The 18,466-nt window shown below is 39.4% G+C and overlaps 1 protein-coding gene across 1 annotated transcript in view; it reads left to right on the forward strand.

The window, feature by feature from the left end:
- Positions 1-18,466, forward strand: part of tmem47 (transmembrane protein 47) — a 46,025-nt gene that overhangs the window by 6,084 nt on the left and 21,475 nt on the right. The window contains exon 2 of the mRNA XM_043700729.1: positions 9,830-9,970. Coding sequence (XP_043556664.1) covers positions 9,830-9,970 — 141 coding nt within the window. The remainder of the gene's footprint in view (positions 1-9,829; positions 9,971-18,466) is intronic.

Consider the following 18,466-nt stretch of genomic DNA (forward strand, 5'->3'; position numbering starts at 1 on the left):
ATTAAACACAACACTGCTCAGGGCAGCTATGCCACAGTTTTCAGTGGGTGATATTTAGCAGTTAACAGAGAAACAGCAAAAAATAATTTCAAGGAGTTGCAAGCTCTAAACCTGCGAGAATCTATGAGCAGCATTAACCTTCCCTGAAAGTGGGCATGAATTATGATTACAGGTATCTTAGAGGCAGGATTTAAAAGGACAAGGGAGATTGTGCTGCTGGCTAAAGCCAGCTTTCTTTTGAAGTAGGAATGATGTTAATGAGGTGTCATGCTGAAATTCACATTGTTTGGCGAGCACTGAACCAGTGTTTCACCTGCCCTAAGTAAAAATACATAATTAACCCACTGATCTGATATGCTCAATTCAGCTGCTAAAGCTAAGTTATTGTTAACAAAAATATTTTTTTTGTTATTGTGCATAATGCTATTTTGTTAACTTTCTTCACCATATTTTCATACAACCAATTGTTGCTGCAAATATCTTGCAGGGAACAAAGTGCTGACGTTAGGCATTCCTTTGAGGTTTCCTGTACCCGTAATTTAAATGAGGAAGATGAATCCACGAGGGGATGATGAATGCACGTAGAATGCAATGTGAGGAACTATGCCAGCAGCAATCACCACCATGGGACTTTCACTTACAGATGCTGATAACTTTAAGCAGGCATGTCAGTGGAGAGCTGTCTTCACTACCATCATTTTGCACAAGAGGCTATCACTGTATTGTGCCATATGCTCCAAGTTGACCTGCAAATAACTGCTAGAATAAGGAGGTCTCTTTCTATAAATATAAAGGTTATTAATTCAGGAAGGTTTTATGCCTTTGAATTACTCCAAGTCACAATGTGTCCGATCACCCACTGTGTGATGCACTAAGCATCCACAGATGTGTCAAGCAGGTGACAGATGCTGTGCGTGCGCAATGGGCAGTATGTTCATTAGTTTTCCAATGGAAATTGGCATAAACTAAAGGGAGAAAATGACAGGCTTTACAAGAGTGCAGTGTATGGTATATGGCACCCATCTGGGCATTAGGGTCAGCGCATCAACCTAACAACTTGCATGAGTGGAAATGACTCAATTAATATATCAATGCAAATAATTATCTGTTATTCAAGGTGCCTCCATTATGCAGAAGTCAAAGATGCCTGAGCTATTTGACAGCTTAAATATATTGGATGGCTAGTTGCTAGGAAACCAGAACAATGCTTAGCAGCTGTAGTTGATGCTTCACCAAACCCTGTGAAGGTATCTGGTTGGTTTATTTTTTGCCAAGGCCAACATTTATTGCCCAATCTTATCCCATATTGCTCTACACAAGGTGATAGTGAGCCACCTTCTTGAACTGCTGAGGTATGTGTGGTGGAGCAGTACTGATTGTGTGTTGAGTAGGTGGTTCCATGATTCTGACATAATGGCAATGTACAAACAATGATAGGTTTTCCGAGTTGTTGTGGAATGTTAGTTGTGAGGGAACTTGCAAAGGTGGTGTTACCAAGTGCCTACAGCCCTTGCTTTTATAGATTGAAAGGCTGCAGTTTTGGAAGCATTGTGGCCAGTTCCTTCAGTGTGTTAAAGAGATGAATGGGATGCTTATCAACCAGATTGTGTTGTCCTGGAGTGATGTTGAGTTTTTTTTGAATATTAATGGAACTGCATTCATTCAATCCAGTCAGAAGTATTCCCTTCCAATCTTGACTTGTGATGAAATGGCTTTGAGAGTCAGGATGTGAATTACTCACCTTTGGAATTTCCAGCTTTGACTTGATCGTACTTATATGGATGGTGCAGTTAAGATCTGGTTAATAGGAATCCTGAGACAGTTGGTGGTGAGAAACTCGGTGACAGTCAATGTGACCCAGTGTCACCAAATGTTAAAGGGAGTGATCAGATTATGTTTGGCTGGTCACTGCCTGGCTATTGTTTGAGATGATTGTTACTTGCTCAGACCAGTTTGAATATTGCCCAGGTGAAGGTTCATGTAGGTGTGCCTCACTTCATTATGAGAGCTTTTGCAAGAAGTGCCATTATTTTTCTTTGTGCTAGGTATGAAGAGTTTCTCCCCACTTCCACTGACTTCAATTTCACCCATGCTTCCTGATACTGCAGAAAGTGAGGACTGCAGATGCTGGGGATCAGAGCTTAAAAATGTGTTGCTGGTTGGGACTCAGAAAAAGTGGGGGGAGGGGAAATGAGGAAGCTGGAGAAATCTGTATTCATCCCTTGTGGTTGGAGGGTTCCTAGGCAGAAGATGAGTCGCTCTTTCTCCAGGCGTTGTGTTGCCATGGTCTAGCGATGAAGGAGGCCTAGGACCTGCATGTCCTTGGCGGAGTGGGAGGAGGAATTAAAGTGTTCAGCCACGGGGCAGTTGGGTTGGTTGGTTGGTTGGTTGGTTGGTGCGGGTGTCCCAGAGGTGTTCATGCAGGTCCTTGGCCTCCTCCTTCGCCAGACCATGGCAACACAACACCTGGAGGAAGAGCGACTCATCTTCTGCCTAGGAACCCTCCAACCACAAGGGATGAATACAAATTCCTCCAGCTTCCTCATTTCCCTCCCCCCACCTTATCTCAGTCCCAACCCTCAGACTCAGCACCACCTTCTTGACCTGCAATCTTCTTCCTGACCTCTCCGCCCCCATCCCCTCTCCAGTCTATTATAATAGGTGCAATTCCACCTATTGCATTCCCAACACCCCTCCCCCAAGTCCCTCCTCCCATCTTTTATCTTAGCCTGCTTGGCACACCCTCCTCATTCCTGAAGAAGGGTTTATGCCCGAAACGACGATTTCTCCTTCTCCTTTGCTGCCTGACATGCTGCGCTTTTCCAGCAACACATTTTTAAGCTCCTTGATACTGCACCTTGTTATGCTTGATGTTAAGGGCTATCACTTTGAAATTCATTCTATTCAACAGTTAGATAGCATTATAAACATTGTAAAATGATGATAGACTAAGGGAATGGCACAACTATGGCAGGTGGAGTTCAATGTAAGCAAGTGTGAGATTATTCATTTAGGACTGAAAAAGAATAGGTAAGGGTACTTTCTAGATTTGTATGAAGTTAAATACAGAGATCCAGGTGTATAGATCTGAGAAATGTCACAAGTAAGTGCAGAAAATTATCAAGAAAGCTAATGGAACGCTGGCCTTTATATCTAAAGAAGTACAAGAATGCACCAGTTATGCTGCAGTTATGCAAAATGTTTTTTTTTAGACTCCATTGGAATCCTGTGAATAGGGTGTAGGCTTCACACCTTAGGGAGAATATATTGGCCTTGGAGGGTGTACAACATAGGTTTACAAGAATGATACCTGGACGTCAGAGGAGAAATTAGACAAAGTAGACCTGTATTTTCTTTATTAAGAAGAAAAGGTAGGGTAGATAAAGATAAACTATTTCCACTAATGGGGCATTGTCTGAATTAGGAGCATTCAGGAGAGATGTTAGGGAGCACTTCTATACACAAAGGTTGGTAGATGTTTAGAGCTTTCCTACAAATGGTAGTGAATGATAGATCAGGTTTTATCTTTAAATCTGAGATTTTGTTTTTTAAACAAAAATATTAAGGAGTATGGGTCACAGGCTGGTATATGAAATTAGGCCACAAATCAGCCATAATCTTTATTGACTGGCAGAACAGACCTGAGGGGCTGAAAGGCCTACTTCTGTTCCGATGTTCTTTGCCCTATGTTTAGATTAGGGCTGTAATAAGGTCTAGAGCAGAATAGTCCTGGTTGGACTCGCATTAAACAATGATGAATGGGTTGCAGTTGAATAAGCACTGCTTGACAGCACTATCAATGACAAATCCATCATGTTCTTATGAAGTAGACAGAAGAGAGATAATTGACTATTTTATTCATCTTACTTTTTGTGGCAGTGCGTCTTTTCACTTTATCAGGTAAATATCAGTGTGTCGGCTATAAGAACATCAGAAAAAGGTGCAACATTATGCCATACAACTCAGAGGCTTTTTGCCATTCAGTAGAGTCAGTGTTAGCCTGATCTTGCCCTTCATGCCAGTCGCCGATTCTATTTTCTGTCACCCTTGATTGTTCTATAATTTAAAAATATGTCTATAAGATATCTTGGTCTAAAGTGCACATTTTCAGCACTGCAGCTTGTTATGCCTTACTTGGGCAGATGGCTGATCATCAAGCCCCACTGGTCACTTCCCAGCATTGTCAAAGATTTTGAAAAGTACATAGAATCCTCCCATTTGCCTGTCTCTTAGATTCAGGTTAACTGAAACATGAGCTGAGTTTCTGTACTTAACAAGAATGAACATTTATTGCAAACAGACTGTAACTGGAAAACAATTATAAGCCATCAGCATATAATCGTACTAGTTAAAGATGTAACTCACTTATAAAGTTTCCTTTACAAACACACACAAACAGTCACACACATGCACATGCACACAACAAATGGGTGTTATGGGAAAAGGGCAAAATTGGAAAAGCAGTGGCCACTGTTCAGAGGACTTGCTGAAATGATTCTTGTTGCTGATCTGAAAGTTGCTTCTCTCTGTTCATTCTCCAGATACTTTCACTTGTTTGCAAGAGGTACTGGGTGACTTGTTCACACTTATAAAGGTCTCCGACTTATTAATTAAAAGTTACTGCAGAAAGGACAATGGATTTTACTGCAGAGACTAGAGACGCCTCCTAAGCCTGTGGAGATCTGATGGCTTCTCATTCCCAAGCTGTTTAACTACCTGGGAGTCAAATGCATTGTTGACATGCAGAAAGCCTTTGGCATTGGTCTGTGGACTTTATCAATTGTCAATTGGCTATGTGTTGCCAGCTGAATCTCCCCACATACCCTGGGCTTCAACTGCTCTGCGAGCCACAGGAAAGCCAGCACTTGCATTAAGTATCATGCTACTTCGAAAAAGTGTTGTAATCCGATAGTCCTTGGTACTTTTAAACAATTCTTATCCCATTTCAGTCCACAATTTAAATGCAGAAAAGTACAAAAATACCTACTATCTGAGTTCATAGTCTTTGCTGCATTTGGTGTACTCAGACATCTCATATTATGTAGAGTGGATTAAATTGTCTGAAAATTTGCATCTGTAATTCCAGGGGAATCAGAGGGAGATATTGGGCTGAAGATGGTTGCAAGCAATTCATCCTTGAGTATTACACTTTGTTTCTTAGTGAATGTGGTTTTTCAAGGAACCTTCACCTCCCTCTATCTGTTTACATTTCCACCACCGGTCATACTGGGTTTGATAGGGATGCAGAGCTTTGATATGATCTATTGGTAGTGGCATCACTGAACTCTGTTACCAGCATGCTTCCACTTCTGTTTCGCATTTTGTCATCCTGTCTTGCTGACCACACTTAGTGTTACATGTGGTGGTGCAGAGTTTATACATGTTGCTTGCAGTGATGTTGGATGACCTTTAACACAGAATGTAAAACATCCAGATGATATAAATTGGCACTACCCACATTCTGCTAGTCCGAGTGTATGTAACTTCTGTGGAATGTAATCTGAAACCCTATGCATGTACATACTGGGGACAGTGCAAATTCACTAAACCCCTCCCAGTGTTTGTATCGCTGCAATGCATTTATATGCCAATCAAAAATTATGTTGCGAGGTTTTACTGCAAATGTATGGAAATTTAGAATGTGTATATAGATGCATTAGGTTGGTACCTTGCTGTGGGTGCTGCATCTTATTTTTGATTCATGTGATGTATATAGTACTTAATAACGAATTGAAGAAAGCTGTATGTTGTATTTTCAGCATTTTCCCAATAAATGGTTTCTTTATCAGTGTTTAGACTGTACCTACGTTTGCCATTTTCTTGAAACTTCTATCCATCAGAAAGATGCAGCTTGCATTTCTGTTTTCAGGAAGGGTTGGTGCTGTTCTCCAGACTATCAGTTATCTCTGCTGCATCTCTTGCCTCTTGCGCCTCCACTTGTAAATAAATTCCAGTTTTCCTGCACTCCATTGAGGTTTTCACAAAAACATTTCTCAGATTATACTCCCAAAAACTCCCTATTAAGCAAATGCTATTTCATTAAGGCATATCAACCTCTCTCAGTGGTTTTCCATTAGGGAGGACTTTGGTTAGGTAATGGGAAGGACTAGCCTACCAATTTTTCTGTAAAATCAATTGCCCATGTGGCAAAATAAGGGCCTCTTCCCACCACTAATGGCATTTTTAAAATGTTATATCTGCCCTCTGCCACATTGGCAGACAACCTAAGTTGTGAACTTAGGCAGATTATCTGGAAGGTCGTCAGGAAGGACCTCTTGATAGTGCTCTGTGTGGAAGAGCCCGCTGGTGTCAATGACCGCATTCACGCAGCAGCAATATCCTTGACCTCCAGAACCAATAACTCCACACCCTGCTAAGATGTGCCTCACCGGTACTGGCAATCTCCAGCCCAACTTGCCGAGGGAGAGCTGGAATCCATCAATCATTCTTTCACTACCGACCCAGCCGTGTCAATTTCTCCCAGTAGCGCTATTGGCTTTCCAATTAACTGAGAATACTAGAAGGCACTTACAACATCAGGAACCCCATTGGGAAATCAGCTGCTAAATTGTTATAGAATCTGACTTGGGCACCCCCATGCGAACAAAGATGGTTTTTTTCCCAGCTTCCTGGCCAATCTCCATTTACTGACACATTGACAAAATGTGGACCCTCTGTATGTAGCCAAAATCAATATATTGCAATCAAAGTAGCATTATAATTGGAAAATATGATTCTTTGAAAGACTGAGTGTTCTTTTATGATTCTGCCCATATAATATTTGACTTTCTGTCTGGGCTATTTGAATGCCATTTGAATCATTTGAGAGGTTTTTCTTTGATTATAACTGATATGGTAGATAAAGGAGAACGACTGATGTAGTTTACTTGGATTTCTGAAAATAATATCAATGAGGTGCAACACAAAAAAGCTAATATATAAGAAAAGGGCTCATAGATTTGATGGCAATATATTATGGATCAAGGATTAGTTAATTGACAGGAAGCAAAATGGGAGTAAGCAGGGCCTTTTCAGATTGGCAACCTATAACTAGTTGAATGCTATGGAGACCAGTGCTAGGGTTTCAACCATTTACAATTTATATAAATGAATTAAAAAAAGAAACAGTTTACTGGTGATATAAAACTAGGCGAGAATGCAATAAAAAGTGCAACGTGCTGGAGCAACGCAGGTCTAGCAGTATCTGTGGAATCTTTCAAAGAAGTGTCGTATTGGAATCTCTGTTAACTCTTCTAACAGATGCTGCCAGACCTGCACACACAGTTTTATTTCAGATCTTTGGCATTCAGAGTATCTTGTTTATGTTCAGGAGAGAATGCAGATTGTGAGAAGGACACAATAGTGCTGCAAAGTGCTATAAATAAGAATTTTGTAACATGGTAGGTTTAAACCATCATTGTGATTAAAAATAAAACTGAACAATTTGAAAGGAGAGGTTGTTAAGAGGTTATGTATAATTCTGTCTGACAGTAGTCCAGGTTGTTTGGTTACCACAGAGACAAGTTAGGACTTGCTCAGCAATGTGCAAGTTTCTCGCACCTGAAACAAAGGTGCAAGTAACTCAAAAATTTAAAATACCAAGTGTGTGTGTGTGCAAGTGCAAGAAAGGAGTCTTGTGCTAAGACCAAACACTGCAGACAATGTGGTCAGCAAAGAGAGAAACCGTATTATTTTGTTAGGCTACCAGGCAGAATGTGGAAGTGAGCATGGTCTAAGGAATCACACAAATTGATGCTGCTTTTCTGGGATTACAGTGGAAGATCACCAGTAGAGGCTTTAAAGCAGTTATCAATTTGATCTCCCAAAACTGGTGCCTCAATGTTACAGTTCATTAAAACTGTGAAAACAACCCATTGGTAGCAAGGAGGATCTTGTGAAAACTCTCATTCTGTGGCAAATGAGATGGTGTGGGATTTTCAGATGTCTTAAAAAGTAGAGTGAAGATATTTTTCCTGCAGAGTATTTGTTGCCTATTGGACTGGCAACATAGGATAGCCAATCTGTGAGAATTGGGATGTAAAGCATAACAGTGGTGTTGGATGTTTGGTTGTGTTAAAAAGTCATCTCTTTCCTGTGGTTTTGTATATTTGTTGCTTAGTTTTAGTTGGGTTCTAACTGTAAAAGTGTTAGATCTTGAAATCTTTTTAAGTTTAAATGAGATATGAATGATATCAGTCTCTTCAGGGACTATAACAAGTACATGTGGACAGTTAAAATCGACACCAAGGTGACAGATGGAGTATAATGTGGAAAGGTGTGAGATTATTCAATTTGCTTGTAAGAATAGAAAAACAGAATTTTTTTTAAAAAAAGTCATGGAATTTATAATTGTCGACTTTTGTATAATTGTGCAAAGTACATATAAAGTTATTGGGTAGCTTAAGTAAGAAATAAATAAAGCAAATGGCTTGTTGATATTTATTGCAATGGGATTAGATTAAAATAATCAAGTTTTAAAATGTTTTGCCAGAACTGCACAGAGCCTTAGTGAGACCATACCTAGAATTCCACTTGTAGTTTTGCTTTCCATATTTAGGCAAGGTTATACTTACACTGGGGGCAAGATAGCAAAAGTTCACAAGAATAACTCCTGGGACAGGAGTGGCTGACTAAATCATATCTATGTTCTCTGGAGTAATAAGAATGAGAGATTGTCTCATTGAATCACAAGACTCTGAGTTTGACAGTTAAGTGCTGGCAAATTATTTCCCTTGACTATGGTGTCCAGAATGTGAGTGCACAGTCTCAAGATAAGAGACAATCACTTACAACAGTGATGTGCAAGAACTTTTTTTCAAGTTATTAATCTTTGGAATTCTCTACTTGAGAGCATTATAGATTCTTCATTGTAAAGGTTGCGGTGTCATGACTCACTGGGGTGCATTGTAAAGCAAGCCTCACTATTCCCAAAGTCATCACAAATGCTTGCTTTTCTTTGCCCAATAACTTGGGAGACAAACAAGTTCTTAGAAATGGGACATTTTCAATTCCATGGTTGGTTTTAAGATATTTTCTAAGTTTTCGATAAAGGAAGAATTTCTGGTCCCAGTTAACAAGCAAGTCTGAGAGAGGCCAAAAGTCATCTTAAGTAAATGTACACCATGGAATTAAAAAATCCTTTTACCACACTGTTCACACAATAATCGAACGAACAACAACACATTTTCAAAAATTAATTTATTTGATGAGTCGGTGGATCATACCTATTTCAGTTTACTCATGGAAAAGTACCTTGCAACTAACTTTTGATTTTATTACTTGTGGATTCTGTGCTTTTTCAAATCAAAGGTTAATTTACAATCTATCACTTAAATATTAGTGTGCAAACTCATAATGAGTTTGACCAGCTTTCCACCTGGTCTGGAATAAAATCAATCAAATTTTGATAGTTTGCATGCTATGGAAATTCAGATTTATTGAATACAAGATTTGGCCATGTTGGACAAGATCCCGAAAGACAGATTTGAAATTAGATAACAGATGTGTATATTTTTAAACTGCTCCTCTGCTTCTGATGTTAGCTGAGAAGGAATTGTTGACCTCTGAGAACTGCAGGAAATAATTCTTAGCAGATTGGTGTCTGCTATCTTTTCTTGTAACATTTTGGCAAGTGCTGCTGTTTTTGCATTTTAAAGATTTGAACCTGCTGTTCAAATGTTACAAATTTGCAGATGCATTACTTTTTCACACACAAGTTCATTTGTACGCTGTTACTTTGTGAATATTGGAACATGGCAGTTTTATGTTATGTGATTTTATGTATAAGCAGAATTATCAGGTTGTTCATCTTTTATATTCTGTGTTGTAGATTGGGAGATTGCAACAGTTGCTTTGCTTCTGGCTGGAGCAGCCATTATTCTCATTGCCTTTCTGGTGGCTCTGATCTCAATCTGCCAGGGAACCCGTCGGAGATTCTACAGACCTGTGGCTGTGCTGTTGTTTGCTGCAGGTAATTTATGAATCCGTCTGAATGCTATCCAACGTATGCTCATATTAAATATAAAGAGAGGTTGTCTGCTGAATGCAGTCTTTTAGTCCTTTATTGCATTATCAAATTATAGTCGCATATGCTTTTTAAAACATGTTTTGATTGATTTTCAGAAATGTGAAATTGAAAATATGTGGAAAAAAATGTGGTCATAGATAAAGTTAGTTTGTTTTCCAATTCTCTTCATGGGGTATGGGTTTATAGGTGCTGATGACATCCTTTGCTAAGGAGCCATTCATAAAGTATCAAATAAGACAGTGATCACAGGAGGATGATCAACTGTTAAAGAATAACAGCTAACACCAATCCTATCCCCTCTCAACATAAACCTCATGCAATGGCAGCCACTGGATAGTAATTGGGAGCCATTGTCAACTTTCAGAGCTAAGGCCTGTTATGCTGCACTGTCCCTTTCTAGGTCAATAATTGAGTTATACAATGTTATGTCTGTAAACACTACCACCTTCAAGATCCCCTCCAAGCCCCTCATCGTCCTGACTTGGAAGAAATGGCCGTTCCTTCACTGTGGCTGGGTCAAAATCCTGGAATTTTTTCCCTCATGACCTTGTGGTTCAACCCACAGCAAGTGGACTGCAGTGGTTCCAGAAGGCAGCTCACCACCACCTTTTCAAGAGCAACTAGGGATGGACAATAGATGCCGGCCCACCCAGTGAATCCCACGTCCCACAAAAATGAATGAAAAAGCTAATTTATTTTGAAAATTATAGTGGGGATTTCTCTTCTCCTTGTGAAACACCATACTGTCTGAGCTAATATACCGTATGTACTCATGTAAACGTTGACCAAAACCTCTTGTATTTTCCATATATCTCATGTAAAAGTTGACCCTTACAAAGGAAACTGCATGTTCCCATTAACCCACTAAAAGAAATTGCATTCATTCATTCACACCGGTAAATCTACTCATCGCTGTTTGTTTACTATATTGCATCACTATTCATTTATCGTAACTCTACTTAGCCCACTTGGCTTACTACAGCACATTTTTATTCATTCATTCATTCAGACTGGTACTAAGTCTATCGGTACTTATCACTCTTTGTTCACTATTCATCCATAAATTAATATCATTAAAAAGTTAATAATTTTAATTGTGCCATTATATAAGACCATAAGACATAGGAGCGGAAGTAAGGCCATTCAGCCCATTGACTCCACTCTGTCATTCAATCGTGGCTGATGGGCATTTCAATGCCACTTACCCGCACTCTCCCCATATCCCTTAATTCCTTACAAGATTAAGGATTTATTAATCTCTGCCTTGAAGACATTTAACGTCGCAGTCTCTACTGTGCTCTGTGGCAATTAATTCCACAGGCCCACCTCTCTGGCTGAAGAAATGTCTCCTCATTTCTGTTTTAAATCTAATTCTAAGGCTGTGCCCACACGTCCTAATATCCCTACCTGACGGAAACAAATTCCCAGTGTCCATCCTTTCTAAGCCATGAATTATCTTGTAAGTTTATATCTGATCTCCCCTCAACCTTCTAAACTCGAATGAATACAATCCCAGGATCCTCAGCCATTCATCATATTTGGTTCTGGTCACCACATTACCAAAAGGATGTAGAAGCTTTGGAGAGGGTGCCGAGAAGGTTTATGAGGATGTTACCTGGTACGGAAGGTGCTAGCTATGAAAAGAGGTTGAGTAGGTTAGGATTGTTTTCATTAGAAAAAAGGAAATGGGGGGTGGGCCTGATTGAGGTCTATAAAATCATGAAGCGTATAGTCAAGGTAGATAGAGATAAGCTTTTGCCCAGGGTGAAGGATTCCACAACGAGAATTCACGCTTTCAAGGTGAGAGGTGAAAAGTTTAAGGGGGATACACACGGCAAGTACTTTACACAGAGGGTGGTAGGTGCCTGGAATGTGTTGCCAGCAGAGGTCGTAGAGGAGGGCATGGTAGATTCATTTAAGATGCTTCTGGACAGATGCATGAGTAAATGGGGAGCAGATGCTTAGGAATTGACCGACCGGTTTCGACAGGAGATTTGGATCGGTTCAGGCTTGGGAGCGGGGGGATGGGGGTGGGGGTGGGGGGGTGGGGTGGGGCGATGGGCCAGTTCCTGGGTTGTAAATTTTCTTTGTATGTCAGGCCTACCATTCCAGAGACCATCAATGTGAATCTCCACTAGACGTGCTCCAGTCCCAATATGTCCTTCCTGAGGTGTGGGGCCTAAAACTGGACACAGTATTCTAAATGGGACCTAACCAGATCTTTATAAAGTCTCAGTAGCACATTGCTGCTTTCACATTCCAACCCTCTTGAGATAAATGACAGCATTACATTTGCTTTCTTAACTTGGACTCAACCTGCAAGTCAACCTTTAGAGAATTCTGGACTAGCACTCCCAGATTCCTTTGTACTTTGGCTTTATGAATTTTCTCAACGTTTAGAAAATAATCCATGCCTATATTTTTTCCAGAGTGCAAGACCTTGCATTTGCTCACATTGAATTTCATCAGCCATTTCTTGGACTACTCTCCTAAACTGTCTAAATCTTTTGCAGCCTCCCCACCTCTTCAGAACTACCTGCCTGTCCACCTGACTTTGTATCTTTGGCAAACTTCGCCAGAATATCCCCAGTCCCTTCATCCAAACATTAATATATAATGTGAACAGCTGCGACCCCAACACTGAACCCTGTGGGACACCACTTGTCACCGGCTGCCATTCCGTAAAAGAACCTTTATCTCAACTCTCTGCCTTCTGTCGGACAGCCAATCCTTAATCCATGCCAGTAGCTCACTTTGAACACCATGGGCCCTCCCGTTACTCAGCAGCCTCCTGTGAGGCACCTTATCAAAGTCCTTTTGGAAGTCTAGGTAGATAACATCCACTGGGTTTCCCTGGTCTAACCTACTTGTTACCTCTTCAAAGAATTCTAACAGGGTTGTCAGGCACGACCTCCCCTTACTAAATCCATGCTGACTTGTTTTAATCCGACCCTGCACTTCCAAGAACTTAGAAATCGCATCCTTAACAATGGATTCCATAATTTTACTTCCAACCGAGGTTAGGCTAATTGGTCTATAATTTTCCATCTATTGTCTTGATCCTTTCTTGAGCAAGGGGGTTAAAATAGCAATTTTCCAATCATCTGGGACTTTCCCTGACTTCAGTGATATTTGAAAGATTACAACCAATGCCTCTGCTATTTCTTCAGCCACTTCCCTCAGAACTCTATGATGTAGCCCATCGGGGCCAGGAGATTTATCAATTTTTGAGACCTTTCAGCTTTTCTAGCATTTCTTTTTTGTAATGGCTACTATACTCAACTCTGCCCCTTGACTCTCCTTAATTGTTGGGATATTATTCATGTCTTCCACTGTGAAGACTGACACAAAGTATTTATTAAGTTCTTCAGCTATTTCCTTGTCTCCCATCATATATATCTGAATAAAAGTGACAAAAATTAGCTACATACATCTTTAATTCCTTAACAAATGTGTTAATGTTGCTGAGGTTCATAACATACGAGAGTAAATGGGAGGGAAATGAAAGAACTTCAAGACACTTACACATTCAGAATAAATGTTTCATTTTAAGTGTGCCATTATACCAGGCCGTGATGATGTTGAACAGTGTGATTTTTGCAGGATTTTAATGAATTTTTGACGTCAAATTTTTGTACTGGCATGTATAAATAAAACTTCCTACCAGTAATTCATTCTTGGTTCTCTTGCTTTTAGCCGGTAATTACCTTTTACCGTAATTAATTGTGTTTTCATTCTTTACCTGGGATTAATTGTGCAATCAAATCGATTTTTGCTAATAAAACTGTATTTTGAACTGCAGCAAGAATTTCAGCCCCTCAAAACTAGTACCCATGTATTATTCGATCCTATAAATTGAACCTTTAAAACTAGTTTTTTAAAAAAATTGACTTTTACAGGAGTATATATGGTATTTGTTTAAATAGGTGCCATATTGTTTGTAGGAAAGCTGCTACTTTTCATTTCACACTTGTGGCAAAATTATTGCACGAGTACTGTATTGCACAGGCTTATGGTAGGGTAAGTGTTGAACTGTTACTTGCGTGAAATTTATTATGTACCTGCAATGTACTTTCTGTGTCTGAAATAGTTTCAAGTGCTTATATGGAAGATGTCAGAAGGACTCATTAAACAGTCTGCAGGTCAAAAGTAGCCCCATAGGTTTCTGTTGCTGATTTTTCAATTGCATTTTGCTTCACCTAAAAGCCTACCAATATTTTCTTTCCAATATACTGAGCCATAGTGCCTCTGCATTATCAGCCCCAGTGAAAGTCCTGTATGACACCCATTGACAAAATAGAGAGTTTCCATCACCATTATGGATTCTGGTTCTTTCAGCCTTGCTTTTTAGCAACAATCAGCAAAGAAGAAGCATGATAATGCCCCTGCCCCCAGCACACTGCCTGGGGAACTGTGGAAGCAAAGACAAATGGAAGCATTGACCAGAGACACAAACTAAAGAATAAAGGGCTATAAAAAACAAGGTAAGCACAGTAACGGACAGACTTAGAGAAAGAAAAACTGAAAAAGTCAAAGTGAGAGTGAAGGTGCAGCAAAGCAAAAGTTACATAGCAAGAGATAATGGGAGCAATTTTAACTTTTGGGACTAATATAAATATGTAATTTTGATTCATCTATACTTTAGAAATCTGACCTAATTTACATTCCCATTCACTTAGTTGCCCAGTCTTACAATTTACCTTCAGAAGCACATCCTCCTAATAACATTTGAATCAAATTTTCCATTTCCCACACCAGTCAGGAAATACTGGATATAGTCTGAAAACAGGCCCGAGGCTGCTTATCCTCCAAACCTGTAGCCGTTCCTTCCACTCTGGACAGAATACAAGCTTTTTTGTGGCAAATGCAATCCACGATTGAAATGTGCAGCTGGCTCTAAGTCTGCTTCAGAGTGGCTGCATATCTTAACAGGTGCCCATGTTCATGAAAGACTAGCACCACTTTAGCCAGCCCTGCACTATTTAGTCAGTTTGTACCTGTTAACTGGGAGAAACATTCTGCCTGCAGCCGATGCTTCAAATGTATGGGAAAGAGTATCCAGGCAGGAAGGACATTGAATAATGCCACAACAGAATTGAGAACCTGCTCCAGGCTTTTCATATGCAGTTTTGGAGATCCAGTAGATGGACAGGAAGAAAAAAAAAACACTTTTAAAGAGACACTGCAAAGTCAATGGGAGTGAAACCTGTTGGGATCGATGCCAGAGAATGGCACTAAGAATTCCAATGCAATGTGTTATATAGTGTGAGTGTGGGATAAAACAGGTTCCCTTGATGATCTGGGGAAGAACATGTCTCCTCCTGGCCCATAGGAAGTGCGGTAAACACTTATGGCCCACCTGGTCTCCTTTCATGTTCCAGGTTTTCTAAAGAGCCTAGGAATCTAGTCAGTGGGTGTTGACAATAAGAGTTCAACCAAAATGCAAGTGCACGGCTTTGTTAAAATATTGAAATATGTGGTTAACCTCTGCAAAACGGATTGGTTACCCATCACCCAGCCCACTTGGTTTCAACTAGAAGCGGGCAGGTTGTGTTTTTTTTTTATATATTTCTAAACTTCTGTCCCATTCTAATGGGAAGAGGAGATAGAAACAATCTCCGTGCTTTCTCCTCGTTTTAATGTGGCACTTTCTGCATGTACCTTTTCCTCTTGCTTTCTTTCCCCATATTTTTTTGAATCCTGGTTGTAAATATGTTTCTATTCCTGCCTTGTCCAGTCCCTTCTATAGTGTCTGGCCTTCTACTCAATACCAGCTTTGCATTATTTATGAGGCTTTTCTATCATGTTTCCATTTCTGCTTTTAATTGTTTATTTGTTTTTCCATTGTATTTAATCTGATATATTCTTTCTTTAATTATTGAATCATTTATGAAAGGTGTTTTGCAGAAAAGTGGCTGTTTGCACTTTTATTCTTTCATTTACATTGTCACCTTGTTAACTGTTAATTTTATTTTCAATTGTCATTTCTATTTTTTGATTCAGCCAATGTTAGTTATTATTAAAAATGTTTGAATAGTGATAAGGAAGGTATGACTAAATATGAATGAATAAGCATTAGAATAATAATAGTGAATAGCATATTAGAAATGTTATAGCTGCTTTGCAATTCCTTTAATTCCAGAATGTGTCCATTTATGTTTTCTTCCATCTCAAATTAGGCAGCATTTTACTTTTCACAGGAACTTGTACCTTGTTAGCTATAAACTTTAACAAGACCTCCCCTTGTCCCTTTGCTGTGTTTTGTATTGACAATTCAGCTGTACTGCAGGAGCACTTGAACAAGTAGCTGTTCTAAGGGGTCGACTTTGAATCAGTGGACAAGATGTGCTGGGTAGTGGATAGCTCATTACTCAGTTGTTTAATGACCATTTTTGTTTCTGGATGACAGATCATCATCTGCTGCCAATGCATATTCAAATTCGCTATCGGTGGAGTTCCAAGTAAGGGAAATAGATATTAATTTCTTTCATTCAACCATTGTTCCTTGAGGTGGATATTTTGCATCACAATGTTGTTTACATTTCAATATAAATTGGAAGCGATGGCACAATTCTGAAGGATATGATGATCAATTTATGATTGTAGTCATTACCAGTTATGACGTAGACTTTGATCTTTATTGGAAATTTCAAGCTTTTTTAATTATTCAAAGAAAAACGGATAATTTATCTCTAGACTTTAATCATACAGATGATGATGTTTCTCAAATTACTAATTTGCAGGAAAGAAACATTTGAGATATGGGATGAATAAAACTATTCTGAAAATTCTCAAGCTTAAAATAATGACTGAAAGTTGATGTAACCACTGCAGATCACTTTCTCCTCATGCAGCTGTGAAATGAACAGTGACAACATATACAACACAAGTTTAAAGGCTACAAATGTAAACCTTTCTGTAACTTTAATCTTTCAATTTATCCCTTCTTCTCTTTCCAGGTATTACTAGTGTGGACTGTCTGTGTTTAAATGGATGCACAAGCCGATAATTATCTGTTTAATATTTTATTAGTTTAGGCCTAGACTACTTCATTTCATGTCTGCCAGAATAATTTAACCAGCTTTATTTAAGTGCCGGTGTTCATTATGTTTGAAATAATATGCTTTTTAAAATATTCACTTAACCTTTCAAGTTAATCATGTGTTAGTGTGGAGAAGAGTAGAGAAAGGTACAGAATTTAACCGTGTACAGTGAAAAATTGCTTGTTGGTGAGAATGAAAGAAGTCTTTAGTCCTGCAAGTTAAGTTTTTCTGTAATGTAAAATTTAACTAAAGAATCATTTTAATTTGCAATTACGTGTTCTGGCAAATCATATTTTCAAGTGAAATGATTTTCAAATCCATTTTTTGTGAAGACGGAATATTCTGTCAAGTGCTGCCCAGCTCTTGGAGACGTTTTGAGTTTACCTCTTAAAAATAGCACGTAAGCTAAGACAATACAGAAGCATCAGTGAGCAAAAGAGTTTTGTTTCAGCAGTTAAGTAATTTGACTTTGGATGTTTATCTACAATAGTAGCCCAGTTTGCACTTCTCCTGATTGAAATTAATTTCCCTTGGCATTCCTCATAGGCTTGGAATATAGTTACGGATGGTTGCAACAGATCCATCATTGTCTGAGTATGGCACTGGTTCAGTTATTGCTTTAAAATGGCAAAGTTACCAAAGCAAAATGATTTGAGGTTAAAAAGGTCAGTATTTCATCATTGCTAAAAGAAACATTCCATTACCACGACCATGTGTGTCAAGAATATTACTGAGTGGCCACAGAGCACCCAGAGAATGGAAGATAAAGAGCCAGCATTCATAATCCATATCAGTACCCATGACACACGTAGAAAAGGCCATGTGGTCCTGTTGTCAGAACTTAAGAAGCTAGTGAGAAGTTTAGCAAGCTGGACCTTGAATAGTAAGCTCCATATTCCTCCCAACTTTATGTATGAGTATAGAAATAAGAGGAAAAAAACAGTTGAATTCTTGACCAGTAAGATGATGGGGGAGGCAGGGCTTTAGGTTCTCAAAGATGAAATCTTTACAAACCAAATGGGTTTCACCGTCACAGAGCCAGAACTAAGTTGGTTTTGGAACATGTTGTTATTGCTATTGGGGAAGATTTTAACGAAGTTGGCAGGGATGTGGGAACTCTAACATCATATCAGAGAGGCATACCAAGGTTGAGAGGATATTGGGAGCAATAGATAACAGCTGAAAATATGTTGCTGGAAAAGTGCAGCAGTTCGGGCAGCATCCAAGGAACAGGAGAATCGACATTTCAGGCATAAGCCTTCTTCAGGAATGAGGAAAGTGTGCCCAGCAGGCTAAGATAAAAGGTAGGAAGGAGGGACTTGGGGGAGGGGCGTTGGAAATGCGATAGGTGGAAGGAGGTCAAGGTGAGGGTGATAGGCCGGAGTGGGGTGGGGGC

Source organism: Chiloscyllium plagiosum, chromosome 12 (assembly GCF_004010195.1).
Source record: "Chiloscyllium plagiosum isolate BGI_BamShark_2017 chromosome 12, ASM401019v2, whole genome shotgun sequence".
Lineage (NCBI taxonomy): Eukaryota > Metazoa > Chordata > Chondrichthyes > Orectolobiformes > Hemiscylliidae > Chiloscyllium > Chiloscyllium plagiosum.